General features: G+C 32.1%; 2 protein-coding genes across 2 annotated transcripts in view; both read left to right on the top strand.

Moving 5' to 3' along the window:
* The window catches only part of LOC127711969 (uncharacterized), a 41986-nt gene extending 31979 nt beyond the window's left edge, over window positions 1-10007 (top strand). The window contains exon 7 of the mRNA XM_052218125.1: window positions 9994-10007. Within this exon, the coding sequence (XP_052074085.1) occupies window positions 9994-10007 (14 nt within the window). The remainder of the gene's footprint in view (window positions 1-9993) is intronic.
* On the top strand, window positions 203-15779 carry LOC127711968 (uncharacterized). Its single transcript, XM_052218124.1, has 4 exons — window positions 203-291; window positions 9994-10332; window positions 13360-13595; window positions 15012-15779. Exons 2-4 carry the CDS (start codon window positions 10122-10124, stop codon window positions 15777-15779), a joined length of 1215 nt encoding a protein of 404 aa, XP_052074084.1. The 5' UTR covers window positions 203-291; window positions 9994-10121.
* Window positions 15780-19596: the final 3817 nt, after the last annotated feature.

The following is a 19596-nucleotide window of genomic DNA, read 5'->3' as shown; positions in this document are numbered from 1 at the left end:
TTATACTGTATCTGTGTATTGAGAAATTTCGAATGTCCCATTTTGAAAAATAAAACAATTAAAAAAATAATAATTATAAATCTGTGTCTGTATCTGTATGGAGCGAAGAGTGCGACGATGAATACGGAGGTTTATACATGAACAAAACAGATCAGATGTGAAAAAGAAAGTAGGAATTTCCATTTTAGATTGTCGTCATGACTCCGTTGATCAACAGGAACTGATACATGTAATAGTAAAAGAAGGCGGAAAACGAAAAGAAAAGAAGTATTTCATTCATCAGTTTCAAAGGTAATTCGTGTTTCAATTGAGCAATTGCATAAATATATAGATAGATAACCGGAATTACCAAAAATAGTACACAATACACATGATAGAGGGTAGTAATGCCCTTTACCGTCAGGCGTCAAACGGTCATTTTCGGCTACCGTTAGCGTCAAATTGGTGAAAATTTTACCGTGATTCGTCAAAATATCCTTATCGTGATTCGTCAGAGGTCTCCAATAATTATCGTTAGCGTCATTTTAGGAAAAAATTTAACGTGATGCGTCAAAATCAGTCGACGATTTTATCGTCTAAAAGAAAGTGTGCATTTTATCGTCATGCACCAAAAATTACCGTTAACGTCATTTGGCAAGAATTTTTACCGTTATTCGTCATGAAGGTACCCCCTTTACTATCCTCATGATACATGATTTGATATATTATACACAGAAGAAACCAAAAGAAGTTTTATGAAAAACATAGCAATAAACAATATATATATATTGGTTAATGTTTCAGTAAGAAGTATGAATATATCCCACTATTATTATTGTTAAGAAATATGAATGTGCTCTGTGTACTTGTCTATATCACATACAATTTATTTAAAATTTAATATTTCAACTCACTCATTTTTTTATGTTTGGTTGCTGCACAAAGCGACCATGAATAAAGAAATGAGTGGCTGGAGATTTAATTAAAATTAAAATTGATATGGGTAATAGTAGAGGGTCTGGAAGGTGGTTCTTTAATTTTATAATTTTTGCATTCCTTAAATTTTTTGGGCATTTTACATTATCTTGCCTGAGGGTGTGGATGGGGGTTTAAAGAATAGAGAATAATGGGCAAAAAATATAAAGAATAGAGAAAAATGGGCAAAAAAAATAAAGAATAGAGAATAATGAGGTGCCAAAATTTAAAGAATAGAGAATAATTGGCAAAAAGTATAAAGAATAGAGAAAAATGGCCTAAAAAAATTAAAGAATACATGCAGGAATGAAGGAATGAAGGAACCACCATCCAGACCCTCTTATCACTTATTCTGTAATATTCTCCTGAAATGATTTTACTTTTAAATTCTAAAGGATTTCTTTCTGTATATTGTTCATTTCTGTAATGAATATTCAGTATTACATAGTTATTCTTTCATTTTTTTAAATTATTCTTTAAATATTTTTTGTCCTATAACTGTCTGTCTGGTTGACCACTACATTATCCAAAATAGTATTTGCCTCAGTGAGTTATTTTCACTTACAGCAATTAAAACAACGTTATTAGTTTTTAGTTTTGATCAAATGAATACACTCGTCATAGATACCAGAATTAGAATTTTGTATAATACAGCCTCATCTGTTACAGGTTAAATTTATAAAATTTCAAGTATCTTAATGTACACACAAATTATTTCCATGCATTATTTTTTTATCATCAATTAGACATGTGAGCCAGTGAAAGAAATGTAATGACCCATCTGTTTTCCTTTAATCTCTGTGTAGTGGACAGGAAGTAATATGAGGCCAATTGAAGGGGAGCACATGGCTTTATACATTTTTCTGCGATTACTATAACTTAAAACATAAAGATGATAAATAAACAATAAATGGATAATTTTTATTATGATATATACCAAATATTCAAGATATAGGTAATTAACAGTATTCATTCGGGGCACATTTTAAAGAAATCAGACAACTCGGTCCTTAAACAACCCCAACACATTTAAAATTTGAACTTGCAATGAACACGCAGATGTATTCTTCTGATGACATGACTTGTGGATTTAGGAGCATTGATGTTTATGTGTATTTTGGATCATATCTTTTGGTAAGTACAATGAATTAGATTCCTCCATTTTGAATGTGTGCATGCTCCTTTAGTTCAACATAATGATAATAAGAGTCAAGAAAAGACCTAGATGATAGATTTATGCATATAGATATGATGATTGTGTAAGACAAGAGACATAGTGTTTATCTTTCCAAGACAAACTGTTTTTATAATGTTTTATATATAAACTAATAATCTACTAATGAAGTAATTTGTTTAAAACATTAAAGATATGTGGTATGACTGCCTATGAGACATCTGTCCACAAAAGACAAAAAAGTGTATCTTCATAAACACAGCTACAGATCAAAACTTAGATTTAAAAAATAGACAAGACCCATGATGTTTACATACAATGAAAAACAAATATTAAAGACAAAGGCCAGAACAACCTCTAAAATTCATGCACCAGTGTCTCGGGATAGGTACATATAACACTAAAGTGAGGTCAAATGTATTCTACAGTTAAATACCAGTTGTGAATCAAGAATTTTGAAGGGGGCGGGGGAAAAGAATATTTTGTTAGACATTACAAATTCCAAATAAACATTTCTATTAATGATTAGATTGATTCCTTTTGGTTGAGATTTCCCCATAAAATTAGATTCAAATAAATATGTCACCTACTAAAGTTATTAATCATTATTGCTTTACGGACATTATTTAGAGTATATTTAATTATTTATCACAATAAAGTTATATTTTTTTAGGTATCATGAGGAATAAATGAAACTCCAAACATGGGAAATGCTGTTCAACGAGATGGATCTACTGAAGCCATGTCGGCAAAAGTGACATTAATGAACTAAATTTTCCTGTTATAAAAAGGCACTGTAAACATATACCAAAATTTGTGTTTGTTCATTGTATTTATCATATTTAATCAGATTAATCTGAAGTTAAGGTTAGAATGATGTTTGAAGTTGAATCTAGATATTTCAGTAAAAGGCAGTCAGTTTTATTGATTTTACTGACCAGCGTAAGACTCAAAAGACCTTACCAAACTGAAACAATGCATTGCACCTAGTTTTTTTATGTTCATTATTACAGATAAGTTTACACAGATAACCTTCGCCAATAGGTTTATTTGAGCAGTACATTTTAAAAGGAAAATGATAGAAATATTTCCATTGAATTCCATGGAAAATGTTTCTAGATGGAAGTATTATTTTTTCTTTTTTTGTCTCGCCTTGACGGAGTCAAAAAGCGAGACATAGGTATGCTGTTTCCGGCGTCGGCGGCGGCGTCAACAATGTATTAGTTTGTGATTAGGTCTAGTTCATGGTGAACCACTAGTGGTAGGTCAATGATATTTGGTATGCAGTTGTATTAGCATTGGCACATCTCATTACCATGGAGATTATTTGGCCCCACCCCCTCAGTCAAGGTCTATTGACTTTGAAACTTTGCTTATTTTACATGTATTAGTTTGTGATTAGGTTAGTTTAAGGGGAACTGTTAGTGGTAGGTCAATGATAATTGTAGAAGTTGTAGAAGCATTAGCACATCTTATTTCCATGGAGAATATTTGGTCCTTACTTCTCAGTCATGGTCTATTGACTTTGAAACTTTTGCTTAGTTTACATGTATTCGTTTGTGATTAGGTCAGTTTAAGATGAACCACTAATGTTGAGTCAATGTTATTCGGTATGCAAATGTATTGGCATTTGCAAGTTTCATTTCCATGTAGATTATATATCCCCACCCCCTAATTATGGTTCATTGACTATGAAACTTTTACATAGTTTACAAGTTAATGTTTGTGTTTAGGTTTGTTTAAAGGGAACGACTTATGAAAAGTCAATGGTATTTGGTTTTCAGTTGTATTAGCATTGGCACATCTCATTTCCATGGAGACTGTTTAGCCCAGTACATTCAGTCATGGTTCATTGACTTTGAATATTTGCATAACTTACATGTTAAAGTATTGTAATTTTAATTTCAACATTTGCATTATCAAAATAACAAATAGGCGAGACATATCTCTGTGTTAACAGTTTATTTCTCTTTTTATTTTCCATGGTAGTCCATTGAAAAAAGGTTCCAATACTCCATGGAATTCCATGGACAAATATTTCCATGGAATTCCTTGATAGACAAAGGAAAATCTAGGGATGGGTGCATGTTCACAATATCATTATTTCATTTATCTGGTTTTAAAAACTTAAAAACTTATATATACACACAGTTTGGTTAATAAGTGAATATTTTAGTTCTCATTATAACTAAAAAATATCTAGCTGTTATATTTTAGATTGGGTTTTTAAATCGTCAAAAAAGACATGTATCAAATCATTATTTATTTTACATAATAACAAGAAATGGGATTCATCATGCATCTAACTTTGCACTTATTACAAAGTCTTTGAGGGCGTGGAATATTTTTATATCTTCCAGTCTCAATAGAGAGGGGATGATTAATAATTCTAAATTTGCATATTTCTTGTATCAAGATTAGAGAATGTCAAATAAAATTCTTGTTTATTTTCAGTCTTTATTTGTTAAAATAAAAGGAGTTTACTATTTTGATCAAGAGATGATATCTTATGGTCATATATTTCTTGATATCTTTGCTGCAAGTTCATTTTTATAGTATTTTGTACTATGATTCTTACAGGCTCTGTATATTTATAGAAAACAGATATTAAGGAGTTATAAAAGTATTGAGTCAATAAGGCAACACTGACAGTGAATCCAGGGTTTTTCAAAAAGGAAAGGGGGCGGGGGGCAACAAGGCAATGTTAGGAGTGCGGTTTGTGAAAAGTTTTTGTATTTACCATATATATGTACATGTAGTTCCATAAGGAGGGAGAATAAAAGGCCATGTTGTAAACATTTTTTCAAAGATCTTCGTCTCTGACATAAGTCTGAAACTGAACAAATTTTATCCACACTTTGGATGACTGATCCATGGGTTATCTTGTGTAAAGTTTGTGTTTTTTTATTCGAGTCAATCAACAAACATTGCCTATGTCTAAGCATAGAACATAATGTAATATGCATGAGTTGTCTCATATCTTGAAAGCAATAATAGATAGAGAATCTGACCAAGGCAAAATGCTCAGAATGAGATCTACCTACTTTGTATTTAAACCAAAATTATTGGATGTCACCTTAAAGGAGTAATTGTCCTTGAAAGACCATATTTTTCTAATATTTTTTCCACCCAGAGAAAGTCTAGCAACCAAAACTTAGATGTGCTGTATCTAGCTGCGGCATTAATATCTTATTAGTTTGTAGTTACATCGGTTGAAGGGAAACCACAAGGGGTAGATAAAGGATATTTGATATGCAGTTGTTTTAGCATTGTCACATCTCATTTCCATGGAGATCATTTGGCCCTGTCCCCTCAGTCATGGTCTCTTGACTTTAATTGAAACTTTAGCTTAGTTAAAGTCAGTTTAAGATGAACAACTAATGGTTAGTTGATTAGGTATGCAGTTGTATTAGCATTTGTTAGTCTCATTTCCATAGAAATTATATGGTGGTTCCCTCATCATGGTGCATTAAACTTTGAAACTTTTGCATACTAACATATATAAAAAGTTTGTATTTAGGTCATTTTAAAGGAAACCACTTATGCTAAGTCAATGGTATATGGTATGCAGTTGTATAAAGCATTGGGATTTCTCATTTCCATGGAAATTATTTGGCCCTGCACCTTCAGTCATGATTCGTTGAATGTTTTGCATAGTTTATACATGTTAAAGTATTGAAATATTAATTTCAACATTTGCATTGTACTATAAAAATTACATAAAGGCAAGTCATATCTCTGTGTCAACAGTTTAGTATGTTTTTGGCTGTTATCTCAAAAAACTAATATGAGACAGGTGTTACCTGTGAAAGAGGACAAAGTCAGTAATTTTTGTAATACTCTTTGGTAATCAGATACATTGTATTTAAACAAATTTGCGAAAAATTCTAATGCTTTACAACATGGCAGCCTCCATCAACAGAAATGAAAAGATCTACAAAAAAAGGCAATAGGACAAAAACCATTTGATGAATTTTTAAGTATTTGATTGATTGATTTGCTGTTTGATGCCACTTTCAGCATTATTGGCTATCTCGTAGCGGTCACTTTTATATGGTGGTTGAGGCTGGAATGCCCGGATAAAACCATGACCTTTGGCAGGAACTGACAATCATAGTAAAAAATTCTGAAGGAGTTGGTGCACTTAAATGACAAAATATTTTAATATTTTTGTGTTTTTGGTTAAGAACAAAGAAATGGTACTTGACTATATTATAATCAATACTATTTCTTTGTCTTATTATTGATATTTAAATAAATACGAAAGAGAAACCAGTTGTCTATACATAACAAATTCAATGCATTGGACATCTTTGCATTATAATACAAACCATATACACAGGAAAATATTAAAGTGGTATTAACATAAGTATTACCTAAATTGGCTTCATTTTTCATGAAGACATTTCGTCCAAAATTTGGGAAAGTGAAAAAATTCAAAAAATTTGGAATGATCACCAGTCCACATAAGAACGATTGATTGCATCCTTAAATATGGATGAAGGACAATAATGGTTCAAATGGCAAGTAACAACAAAAAACAAACAGTTTGTTCGAAACCATTAACATGGTGTTATTTATTTTATTTTGTCTTGATATTAGGCGGTATAATATTTCTATTCTCTGAATGTTGCTTTGAAAGAACAAACAAAGAAAAACTCTTAAGGTGGTATGTTCAGCCATCTTGGATTGTAAAATAGCAGCACTAAATAGGTCTAGATTTTTAATTGAGTCAGCAAATTTCGATACAAGAATGCAACTTACTAATCAGAATTTCATTTTAATGATCAAATTTATACGATTTTAAGTTAGAATTACTCATAATTTTACAAAAGTAGAATAGTTTTGCTTGATTTCAATATTTTTGAATTTTGCATATTAAGGGGAGGTAACTTATAGATAATATATTTTATAAAGGAATCTACATGATTTTTTTCTATTTTATATTAAAGCAGAAAAAAATGAAGGGTGACCCCAATTTTTCGTTTAACATTCTGAAAGCAATTTATGAGAGCTATCTTCTCATATTTTATTTTAAAATTCTATTCTTTAGTTTTCCTTCTATTCACCTAATGATTCTTTTTCTCTGTATAATTCATACAAAATGGGTCTTTTTTCACCAAATGTTATTGTACCTTAAAAACAAGCTCAGTAATCTTTCATGTTTATAATACTTTTGAACATATTTCTGTTCATATCTATTGGGGTAAACTACCTTTTGATTTTTATAAACTTTCGATTTTACGTTTCCAAGTTGTGGGATTTTATTCATAAGAAATGGGGGACTATAACTCGAAAAATGCTTTGAGCAATTTTCATGAAACTTTGAGGAATTGTTTTTATATATTGACATAAGTTCCCTTTCCTTTTTTTTTTGTTTTTTTGTTTTTATTTTTCATTTTTGAGTATTGGGACTTTATTCATAAAAAGGGGGTATTTTCCATATTTAGACAATAACCAAAAAAAACTTTGCGTAGTTTTCATTAAACTTTGGTTATTGGTTTATATCTCTTAAGATAAGTTCCCTTTAGTTTTTTTTTATAAATTTCTGATATGACATTGAGGAGTTGTTGAACTTTATTCGTTGAAAAAGCGATGGGCATATCATCCGCTCATGGCGCAGCTCTTTATTTGTTTGTACTCCATTACCACCTTAAGTTCAAAATGAAGCAAGTTGGGTATGTAAATATGGTCTAAAGCATATTTTTTTTTAAATGCTTTGAGATTTTTCAAGCAACTCTTGGATTTGATTTAAACGAAGATACACCTGAACTAGAATTTTTTTCCCATAAGTTTGTGTAACATACTATATTTTTTTGGCCAATGCTGCGACATATTGTTTATTGTTCTTCTCATTGGAATCACAATACTTTTTTCCTAAAAACCCTAACACCTCTTTAAGTTGAATTTGTGTTCCCTAAAAGCAAAAATAAAAATATCAAATAGGCATATATATTTTTCAAGGCGAGAAATTCAGGCTCTTAAGTACGGAAGCCCTGGAGTGCTATGCAAAAATAAAATTACAAGTCGTGCGAACGAGCTACCAGTGACTTAATTTGATCTTAATAATCTTTTCATCTGGTGTAATAACAATTGGTTAATACACACATCCACTGCATTGAAACTAAGTGAACAAATAACCTCATTACATTAGTATTTATAAAAAAATTAATATAGTAAATACAAGCTACAAATTAAAAAGAAACTTCGGTAACTGACCACTTAACAGTTCCCAATTTCTGTTCTCTGAATCCTTGGTTACAGTGAATTAAAATTTGCCTAAAAATTAATTTCCTATGAAATGTTAGTCTAAACAGGAAGGTCTAAGCTTTCTAGGTTGCACTTCTGTAAATATAGACAATGCAATTTCCTATAGGAACTCCCTTTGCGGCTAAAGCTGTGCCACTTTTACTATGAAGTTTCGTAAAAAATTATATCCTAGAACGGAAAGTTGATATGCACTACTTTTTTATTCAAAGATCAAAACATAGGGCTGTGCGGCATATTTTCAACATTTATCTGCCCCGAACTTCTAAGAGTTTAAACTTACACTAAAATACTGTACTATCTCTACCTCCACTTTGGGTGTCCCTCAGAATTCAATTATCGTCGCTACCATCTGTTTTTATACTGGTAACATTCCCAAGTTATTTCTCTATGAGATGAAACATAGAGATCATATTTGGGAACCAGTACGTTAACAAAATTAAATATCTATGAATATTATATATCTCCCCAAAAGAGGCGTGGCTTGTGAAACAGCTGCAACCTATAAGCAAAATGTGCGTATGTCAATAAGAACACTTGAGTTAGTAACTTGTGCGCACAAGTTGTGTAACTCTTACGCACCAGTTAGTAACTCATGCGCACAAGTTGAAACTTTATTTTTGCATGGCACTTCCGTACTTAAAAGGCTCTTGTTTCAATTATGAATTAATAAAATAATTTCAAATGAGGCCACCAATGTTTTTAGGTGACATTACAGTAATTTTTTTACATTAAAATTACAAAGGCAAACAAATAAGCTCACTGTGACTTTGAGATGAAGAACTGCGATAAAAGCACTGTTCCGGGATCCTTTGCTGTTTGTGTGTTTTTTGCTGTGCATGTACTGATTTTGTGTCATGGATGGATACCCCATATCATTTGGTTTTCTATTGTAAACAAATCAGCATGTTATTTATCACCGGTAATTTCCCAAATAACCCTAATTTGTCTTGCCTGTAACAAATGTTGCAGGCAAGACAAAATAGTTTATTAGGTAAATTACCTGTGATAGAAATTACAAATGTTGCAAAATTACAAATGTTGCAGAAAGCGAAACATAGGGATTACAATCTGGTGACGATGGCATCATTTTTCCGTATAGCTTTTAATTTCAAAAGGTAGAAGACCTTGATGCTTCATACCTTGTATGCCGATGACTTATGTTGTTACTAAGTATCTGTCATATGTCCATTCTCCTTGGCCTCATTTTCACATGGTTTAATGACTGTTTGAAAAAATGAATATTTTTTTTTTGTAAATTAAAATACTCGCTTATTACGAGATTGACATGTATGAGTAAGAGGATAACGATATTTGATATATAGGATCCTTGCAGATAATTTAAATTTCAAAATAATGTGTATAGCAATAGGTACCACCTAGCTGATAAAACAGACTAAAGAAAAGATACTATGGTAAAATTTAATACATATGGGTAAGTTTAGCAAGACAACACATGCATTTTTTTTTCATATTTCTTGTACTATAAAGCTGCCCTGACAAAATTACTCTAGGATTTTTGTTTTGTGGGTCCAATTTGCCCTCAAAATGTTAGTTAACTTACACATTATATAACTTTAGTTTGTTTTATTTTGCAGGTACATTCATATAGACAGGATGTAGTTTGAAACTTGGCATTGGTTTGGCTAGAGTGCTGTTAAAGGGCAGTACTGTAGCCATTGAAGTAGACAATTGTTAAGAAATTATAACTTCTAGAGGAATCAACATGAGTCAGTTATCATTAGAAGAGTCAAACTTTCTCAAATTTTACTACCTTAATTTGAAAGTTGCTTCAAAGGCTGTCAGGGTATATTTTGATTCTGTTCATCCACCATCTGGACTTGCAGGAGAGCTTGGAAAGAGTTCTACTTCAGTAACCTTGAAAGGACTTCGGTTTATAACGAAACTACAACTGCAAACATTATACCCTATTACTGGTAAGTTGCATGAACTTATATTGTATATTTTCCAGTGTGAATGAGAGAAATGAAAATAGAATTTCCAATTCCCCTTCTACAATTCTTTTTAACCTTTTCCATGAACGTCCATGGCAAACCTTGTCCACTTTGTATTCAGGCATTGCTGAGGACACATTTCTATGTACGTTGGTGACACAAATACTTTGACATACATGGAATTCATTAAATGTGTGAAGTATTGTGACACTACCTCATACTTCCATGAAATATTTTCCTTGGAAGTCCACTCACTTCTTCATACATCTCCTTGGACTTTCCTCATACATGACCTAGGACTTTCTTTCTTCTTACATGTCCTTGGATTTTCCTCATACATGACCTAGGACTTTCCTCATACATGACCTAAGGACTTTCCTCGTACATGTCCTTGGACTTTTCTCATACATGTTATTGGACTCCAACATACAAGTATATCTAAATAATCATTTTGCTTAGACTGTAACTTAAAAAATAATTCATAGTAGAATTTTGGAAATGAATATTCTGACTTTGAAAAGTCTTGATGAACAAAAGAGACAGAAGATATTAAAGGGATATTCAAACTCACAAGTTGAAAAACATAAGTGGCAAAACCATGGCAAAAAAAACAACAAAAATACAAACAAAAATCTATAAAGTACAGCATAGAAAACTTAGGACTGAGCAACAAGAAACTCACCAAAAATGGGACGTATCTCAGGTGTTCTGGAAAGGTAAACTGATCCTGCTACAAGTGGCACCTGTCATGTTTACCTTGCACGTATATAAATAAAAAAAATCAGTGACTACATTTTGTACATGGATAAATTGAAAATGTATATTTGTCCCACAAAATGCTGGAAAGAATTGTGAACAAGAGTGAAAATATTTTTCTTTGGACTTGGGCGCACCAAATAAATAAACCAGACTAGCAACATGTGAAAATGAATAAATCAGCCAAAAAAAAACTCCTCCTGCCTGATTTATTTTATCCCCAATATATAATTTATCTTCAAACACATCTCACAGGCCCCACCATATTAACATATTATATGTATAAAATAAAGGCGAAAGATACCAAAGGGATATTCAAAATCATATGTTGAAAACAAACTGACAATGATATGGCAAAAAACAAAAAAACGACAAAAAGACAAACAACAGTACACATAACACAACACAGAAAACTAAAGACTGAGCAACACGAACCCTACTAAAAACCAGTAGTGATCTCAGTTGCTCCGGGAGGGTAAGCAGATACTACTTCACATGTGCCACCCGTTTAAAGTTCCAAGTTTCTGCATATTATCTGTCCACCATTATTCTACCTTTTTTAAAATGATTTATTTATCAAAGTTATCACTCTTATTGAAAAAAAAATTGTGGGGTATATGTTAATGAGACAGTAACCAAACATCAAAACTAACCAAAACAACATCTAATGGGCAAACAACTGTTTTCGACAATCGACTGGTATCTTTACAAGGCCCTTATCATCTTGAATATAAATAGATAGAAACTTTGAAGATAATAGTGAACAGCAAGACAAGAGGTCATCATTAGCTGAAATGTTAATTTACTCCTTATGGTTGGTGTTTGTCTTAAATGATAATTTCTACTCATTTATCTATTTTAATCAGATTTTCCAAGGAAATTCCTGTTTTGGTCTTGGTGTTATTCAGCAGACAGGGTAAATGGCAGGCAGTTCCAGCTGTTTATGTGTGTTAGCTTAAGAACCACTTGACCAATGCTTTAATTGCAAACCAAATGCAACTTCTCCAGAGAGTCATCTATTGCTCAATCTATTTAAACTTTTGTCAGTTCTATTGTCCCATTGAATAAATACAATAGCTATTGGTCTCTCTGTTGTTTATTCACTGGGACCTTTGAATTTCTTCTTAGAGAAATCCATCACTCATTGGTTAAGTTACCTGAGTAAAAAAAATATCTTCTAAAAGCTGAAAATACATGTTTTAACTCACAAAACTGCATGTGATGTTGTATTTATTCAATATCAATGATATATTTTCAATCTGTTCAATGTAAACACTGATTCAAACATTAAAAGTTGATTTCTGACAAAATTTTCCACATTGTTCCTATTGAATTTATTTTTTTTGGTGTTTTACAAATAAAAACTGGAAAATGACAATGATTAAATTAAGGCCTTCTTAAATGTATTTTTTAACTAAACAAAAACAAAAAAATGCAAATCTCAATAGGAACAATGCTAAACATTTGACAAAAAATCAACTTGTTTATGATTAAATCAGTGTTTATATTGAACAGATTCAAAATATATTATTGATCTCTCTGAAATTGTACCACAAGGTTCCATAACATAAAGGGAAGGCTGGGATTGAGTTTGGGGCTAATTGCCCCAAACGATCAGGAATTAGGGGCAAAAAAGGGGCATAAAACAAGCATTTTTCTAGTTTCAAATTAGTACATATTAAGGTTTGAGGGGTCCAATTTCATAAAGGGAAGGCATAAAAGATTAAAACATAAAACAAAATTAAACTTTGTCTGATTTTAACTAAAATAAAATTTTTGGTGTTTTTTTTATATGCTGAATCTAACCATGTTGTTAGATTTTGGATATCAGACCATACTAGGTAAATTAAATTTCCCATTTCAAATTTTTAAGATCTTTGACTACATTTATTTTGTGTCAGAAACCTATATTATGTAAAAAAACTTGATCACAATCCAAATTCAGACAGTATCAAGCTTGAATATTGTGTCCAAACTTGCCCCAACTGTTCAGGGTTCGACCTCTGCGGTCGTATCAGGCTGCGCTCGGCGAAGCATTTTATTAGATTAAGTACATGTATCAAGTTTCAGGATGATATAATAGGCACCTGTAGTCCTTTTCTGAAATTTCTGTAGAATAATCAAAGACCTGATGTGCGTCTTCAGTTTGTTTACAACAAAAGAACATGAGAATATTGTGTATAGCAATTAAACCATGATTATGTTTTTTTATAATTATGATTCATTTATATAATATCTGTTACTCTGTTACAGGAAGTACTGTCAGATCAGAACACTTTGATACAACACTGATAGTTTGCCTTTTACGTAACATGACACCATGTGAGTGTGCCCCTATAACAGGATTTGATAACTTACCACACCCAGGTGATACCAGTACAGGAGCAGACCTCGCCAGAGTTAAATGGTACCGAAACAAGCTAGCACATAGCGAGGTTGGGAAATTGTCTCCAGCAGATTTCAATCAGTACTGGGGAGATCTTGAAGGTGTAAGTATACAGATCATTATCACAATAATATCAAGGTATGAAGTTAGCATTTTTTTTCTGACACTGACTTCGTGTTTATTACACCATTGTAACAAATAATATATACTTTTCCTATGAAAATTGTGTATAACAACATTTTAACTAGAGATTGGTAGTTCTATCTTGGAGATCAAAGAAGGTTGTCAAGTACTAAGGTATACGTAGTAACGAAGCAAATTTATGGTAACATGGTTTACAAAATTGATTCTAATTTCATTGTCTTTTGACTGCCTCGTTGGTTTTGTGGAAGCATGCTCACCTTGATAGCGGGAGATCGTGGATTCGAACCCTGACGGGTCGAACCAGAGACTTAATAATTCGTGTTTGCTGCTTCTTCTTTAAATACACTGCAATTAGTAGCAACGGCAAAGAGTGGTTGACGTGGAGCCAGAATAATGAATCCAGGTAGGGTGACATGTCTTTCTGTAGACTGTTTCAATGTGAAATAGCACGTTTAAAGTCTGACTAAACGTAACTTTGTTCATGACCTGGAAAAATTGTTTGAAAGATGTTTTCAATATAAAGTCCAGTGGCAAATATTTCATGCATTTTCAGGACGAGGGTCTGGTACAAAGTCGGGTATTCACTCATAATCATTTCCATGGTCTCATCCTGAATATACAACAGACATTAAACAGGCATCCATCATCATTTGCTTAGATGTCTGCGAGCAAAAGTGTAAATTGTAATGCATGTGCATCAGTGCTAATCTGTTAAATGATTTCTCATCTATAGTTGCACGTAAAACATTTTCAGGAATACGAGTTTACTATTTGAATGCTCACTTTCGCAACTGGTTTCTATCCTTCAGACAATTTTAAGAATGACAAAGATGTTTGGATGGTCAAACTTATTGCATTTCTTAATGATTTTAGTTGTGTTACTTTTTCAAAATGGCTGACGAAATGTTATATGTCAGAGTAGATTATGGTTTATTTAGCCCTTTAGAGTCAGTTTCTATCGCGTCTGTTGACAGAAGAAGTAAAAAGGAGAAAACTTTGTAAGTTCTGGTCCTAAAACTGTTGACAAAACAGAGTCAAAAAAGGTTTTTTGTAACATATTAATTATTTGGAGAAAAATGCTTTTCCAATATTTGTCTTTTATTGTATATTCTTTTATGTACATTTTGTTCATCTACTGATATAGATTAAAAAGATAAATAAAAAACACATTTTTATGTGCTTATTTCAAGTCAGTATCTGTCATATGTCATATCTTATTGTAGTTTGTTCTTGTAAGGATTGGGTTTGATTGGCAGATCTTTGATTGTTTCAGTTAGAATTATTCACAATTTTTATAGACTAAGGACAATTTAGAGCTTGACATATTGTACATATACTGTATAGACGCAAAAAACATTTTTATCATTTTATACAGGCTATTGAACGTCTTGGAGGAAAAACACTGCTGAAGGAAGCTCAGTCTGCACAACATATTGTTTTAGACCAATCACTAATACAGATGTTAAACAAGTTAAGAATTTGTGTGAATAATGTTGCAGAACATACAGAAAAGATAGATAATCTTCAGATGGACATTGATAATCAAAAGACCATTAAAGAAGAACATGAAAATAAAATTCAGCGACTTAATGATTCTCTACAGCAAGGAGAAGGTGAGGCACAGAAACTTGCTTCTGAACTTTCTGATCACAAAGGAACTATAGACAAATGTCAAGAGGAGATTGAAGCATGTTTGAAAGAAATAGAGAAGATGGGCCATCTAATGAAAGGGGTACAAGCAAAAGCATTGGACAGACAGAACAAAGTTGATGAATTGACACAGCATTTAGTTGGACTAGATTGCAAACATGATAAAAAGTCTAAGGAATTTGATGAACAGATGGCAATACAAGGTAAACAGATGGCAAAACATGATGGACATTTGGCAAAACATGATGAACAGATGACAATACATGGTGAACAGTTGGCAAAACTTGAAGGACAGTTGGCACAAGGACAATATATGGCAAAACATAATGGACAGTTGGCAAAACAAGGAGAAAAGATGGCAATACATGATGAACAGTTGGCAAAACATGATGAACAGATGACAAAACAAGATAAACAGATGGTAAATCAAGGTGAACTGTTGGCAAAACATGATGGTCAGTTGGCAAACCATGATGAACAGATGAAGAAGTGAGGTGAACAGATGGCAAAACATGATACACAGATGGCAACATGTGTAAAAGACATTGACAATATGAAGAAGAAACAGCATGATACTGATGTCTCATCAGGTAATTTAAATTTAAAATAATTTTGTAACAGCAAATTTCAATAAGACAATATTAGTATTTTCCAAAGTACTGGCTACTGGGCTGGTGATACCCTCGGGGACTAACAGTCCACAAGCAAAGGTATGAACCCAGTGGTAGTAATAACAATAACAGTACCAATTTTACTGTACCAGATGTGTATTTCGACAATTAATTTCTCTTCAGTGAGGCTCGAGGCCAAAATATTTGAAAATCCAAAACTTCAATTCAGAATATAAGTGCTGATAAATTCATAAATGACAAAAAGTATAGCAAGAATCGGAAATGGAATTAGGGCTTTGATTGAAGGGCTTATATTCCTTGATTTAAAATAATTTCACAATTTTCCAACAGGATTTTACTGTTTTTTGTATATCGGACTTACAATCTTACATTATTAAACATGGAGGACGATTGGCAAGTTTTTATTGTCAAAAAACGAGAACTAAATGATTGATCTCAGCTTTCTCTTGGCAATAGTTATTATCAAAAACGTATAAATATTTGTTAGTTAATTACATATTATTTGTATATTGATGAAAGACAACAAACTTGTTTTTACCCTCACGATCTGGTAATAAGTTAGTGATACTGTTTTGCTGCTTTTTGAATTTCAAAAATGTAAAATTCTTCTTATTTTAAAATTATTTAATATTTTTGATAAAAGAATTGTATATTATAGTTTGGTCACCTGTGATGTCATGGTGACTTCATAAACATGTTATAAATTAATACCAATTTTCACATACTTTTGGGTAAATTTGATTTTTCATAAATATGAGCAACAGTCTTAAGAGTATTGGAAAACAATCTTGAATTTTCTATCATAATTTCCTTGATAAAGGGTTGCTGCTCATAAGGAAGCTATTAAAACAAGAGTTCCAATAGGTGAAGTGGAGATCATCCCTTCGAACATTTTACGGACGCCATCACGAGATAGTTGACCTTTATGGAATATCTGTTTCACAAATGACGACTGATATGTACCAGTTGTCCTACACACAATCCCACCATCTTTACATCGAATGTGACCACACGTGAAGCAGGATCCGCATACCCTTGTGGAGCAACTAAGGTGTTTTGTATACTGCTGTTTGTCTTTTGGTCCTTTTTCGTTTTTTGTCATGATGTTGTCAGTTTGTGTTTAAATGTCCTTTTGGTATCTTTTGCCTCTCTTATACTGATAACATCATATTACCTAATACAAAAATTGCGCTCTTTCAATGTTATATCTTTTGCCAAGTACAAAGAACAAACTATTATTCTGTATGTTACCATCATATTACTAATATACAGTGGACATGCTCAATCAGTGATTTTTTTGTACTTGACATAACCCTTTGAATAGCAAATCATTAAGTTTGAAATGTTAACATCATAGTACATAGGTGATACTGGTATGTTTCTTTTCAGAGAAGGAAAACTTCTTTATAGAAAAATTGATAACGTTATCAATGTTTTGTGTTCAACAATTTTATTGTAAATATAACAGATGTTTATTTTTCAGTTGAAGAAAAACAAAAAAGACTAGAGGGTAATTATTTAGTTAGATTATCAATAACTATTTTTTTTTTCATAAGTTTACCGTCATTTTTTTATTTTGTTGGATCCATTACAATATAATAATGTTTATGTTTACCCTTTTCATTAGGCTAAGGTGTATAGTGATTCATGTTTCCATATCTCAAGTCATTCATAATTATTTTCCTTTGTTCAATCAGTACAACATGGTGCACAATGATTTATGTGTTAATTTCTGATTCATTGTTTAAGTATTTGTTTAACCTGATAATCTGGCTGTATAGTGCACATAAGTCCTTTTATCTTTAACTCACCATGAAAAGGATTACAATGTTTTCCTTTGTTTTTGTACTGATGGTGACATTTCGTTGCTATCACGTTTTTTTTTGTAATCCCTTATAAATGAAGCAGGGTATTTAATGCCGATTTGCATTTTTTGATTCTATTCCTTATTCTGTTCCAGTCTGTTCGAATTGAGGCATTGATAATTCGTTTTTTTATGACGATTGTATCTTGAATTCCTGATATTAAGTTTTCTGATTAAGCCATTTCAGAATATATACTTATGCTGCCTGCTATATATTTTGTTATTACTATTAACAGCAACAGTGTATCTCAATTACATGTACATAATAGTATATGAGAAAGTGCCCCAGTATTTCCAATAATAAATGAAAACAACACTTTATAAGTTGCATCCGTCCAAAGCGCTTTTCTGGATATACCTTTATCAGGAATGCTCAAAGCCGAATATTTGAAAGCCAAAAATGTATAAGAACCGAAACAAATAGGACATGAAATAAAAGCCAAACCCATCTAAGGTAAACTTTGCCTTAGGGAGTTGAAACCTTGGTTTTAAGTTAAAAACGGTTGTTTTAAACGAGTATTCTCCATTTCACGTTTTATTGATCAATGTGGTAATGTTAATTTTAAGAATGAACTCTGTTTCTCAGTACTTATAACATAAGGTATAGGTAATGTTCATAATTAGGTCTGTTTCTCAGTACCTAGTACATGTCAACGATTTGGTTTGGAGGAATATAATGATATGTTCTTCAAAAAAAATTAAACGACCGTGGCCTTGATTTTATTCTAGAGGGATCAGCATGATCAGGTTATGTTTTCAGGTTGAGGTTCCGTCCTCAGTAATTTTACCAGACAAATACTACTATAAATGTAAATTCAGTATGAAAAGTATATGTCTGTCTCTTATATATCTGAGATATCCCGTAATCAATTGCACACTCCAGTGGTAAGATTGTTTTCATGTTGAACACTTTACCTCAGTAACGATAAGGATATGTGGTATGACAAGCAATGCGACAACCATCCAACAAATGATGTGGATGTTAGCAACTATTAGGTCACCATATGGCATTCAACAGTATATAGCAACTATTAGGTCACCATATGGCATTCAACAGTATATAGCAACTATTAGGTCACCATATGGCATTCAACAGTAATAACAGACAAAGTTTGAAACAATTCAAACCAGAAAACACCTGATTCAGGGCAAAACAATAAACGAAAAACAAATATGACAGATAGAAGCATTTATGACAAGGGCTAAATCTATATAAGAATATTAGCAATAAATGGTCACCTTTCGGACTTTCAGCAAGGAGAAAACACTTAAACCGTATAGTCAGCTATAAAATGTCCCTTCAAGAATAATGTGAAAATTGCATACGAAAAAACTAATGGCCTGATTTATAACGATTTGATTTATAAAATCAATTATGACAAACATGAAGCAACAACAACCACTGAAATACAGGCTGCTGACATGGGACAGGAACCAAAAGAATGTGGCGTGGTAAAACGTGCTTGTGAGAGCTCAAACATCCTCTTACCAGGGACAGTGGTGTAACAGGACACCATTATAACAACTTTTTAAAAATCAGTTGTAACTGGTACGCGTCGGTACGGAGAACAAAAAAGCAACTAACATTAAAAAAAATAAGACACAAAACACCGCTATAGGAGTACTTGCAGTTTCTAAATGCTTGTTCATGGCCAATTACAATTAATAAATTAACCGTGTTCGCCCAGACTAAAGTTTCAATCAACACTAACCAATGACATCACAACATAAGAAAGAATGGTAAAAATCTGTTGGAAATGGCTTGACGACTCTATAGATTTGCGTGAAGCCCATTACAACTTATAGATAAATCA

The sequence above is a fragment of the Mytilus californianus genome, unplaced genomic scaffold, assembly GCF_021869535.1.
Source record: "Mytilus californianus isolate M0D057914Y unplaced genomic scaffold, xbMytCali1.0.p SCAF_8, whole genome shotgun sequence".
Classification (NCBI taxonomy): domain Eukaryota; kingdom Metazoa; phylum Mollusca; class Bivalvia; order Mytilida; family Mytilidae; genus Mytilus; species Mytilus californianus.
The sequence above is the reverse complement of the archived record's forward strand: the minus strand, read 5'-3'. Positions and strand labels throughout refer to the sequence as shown.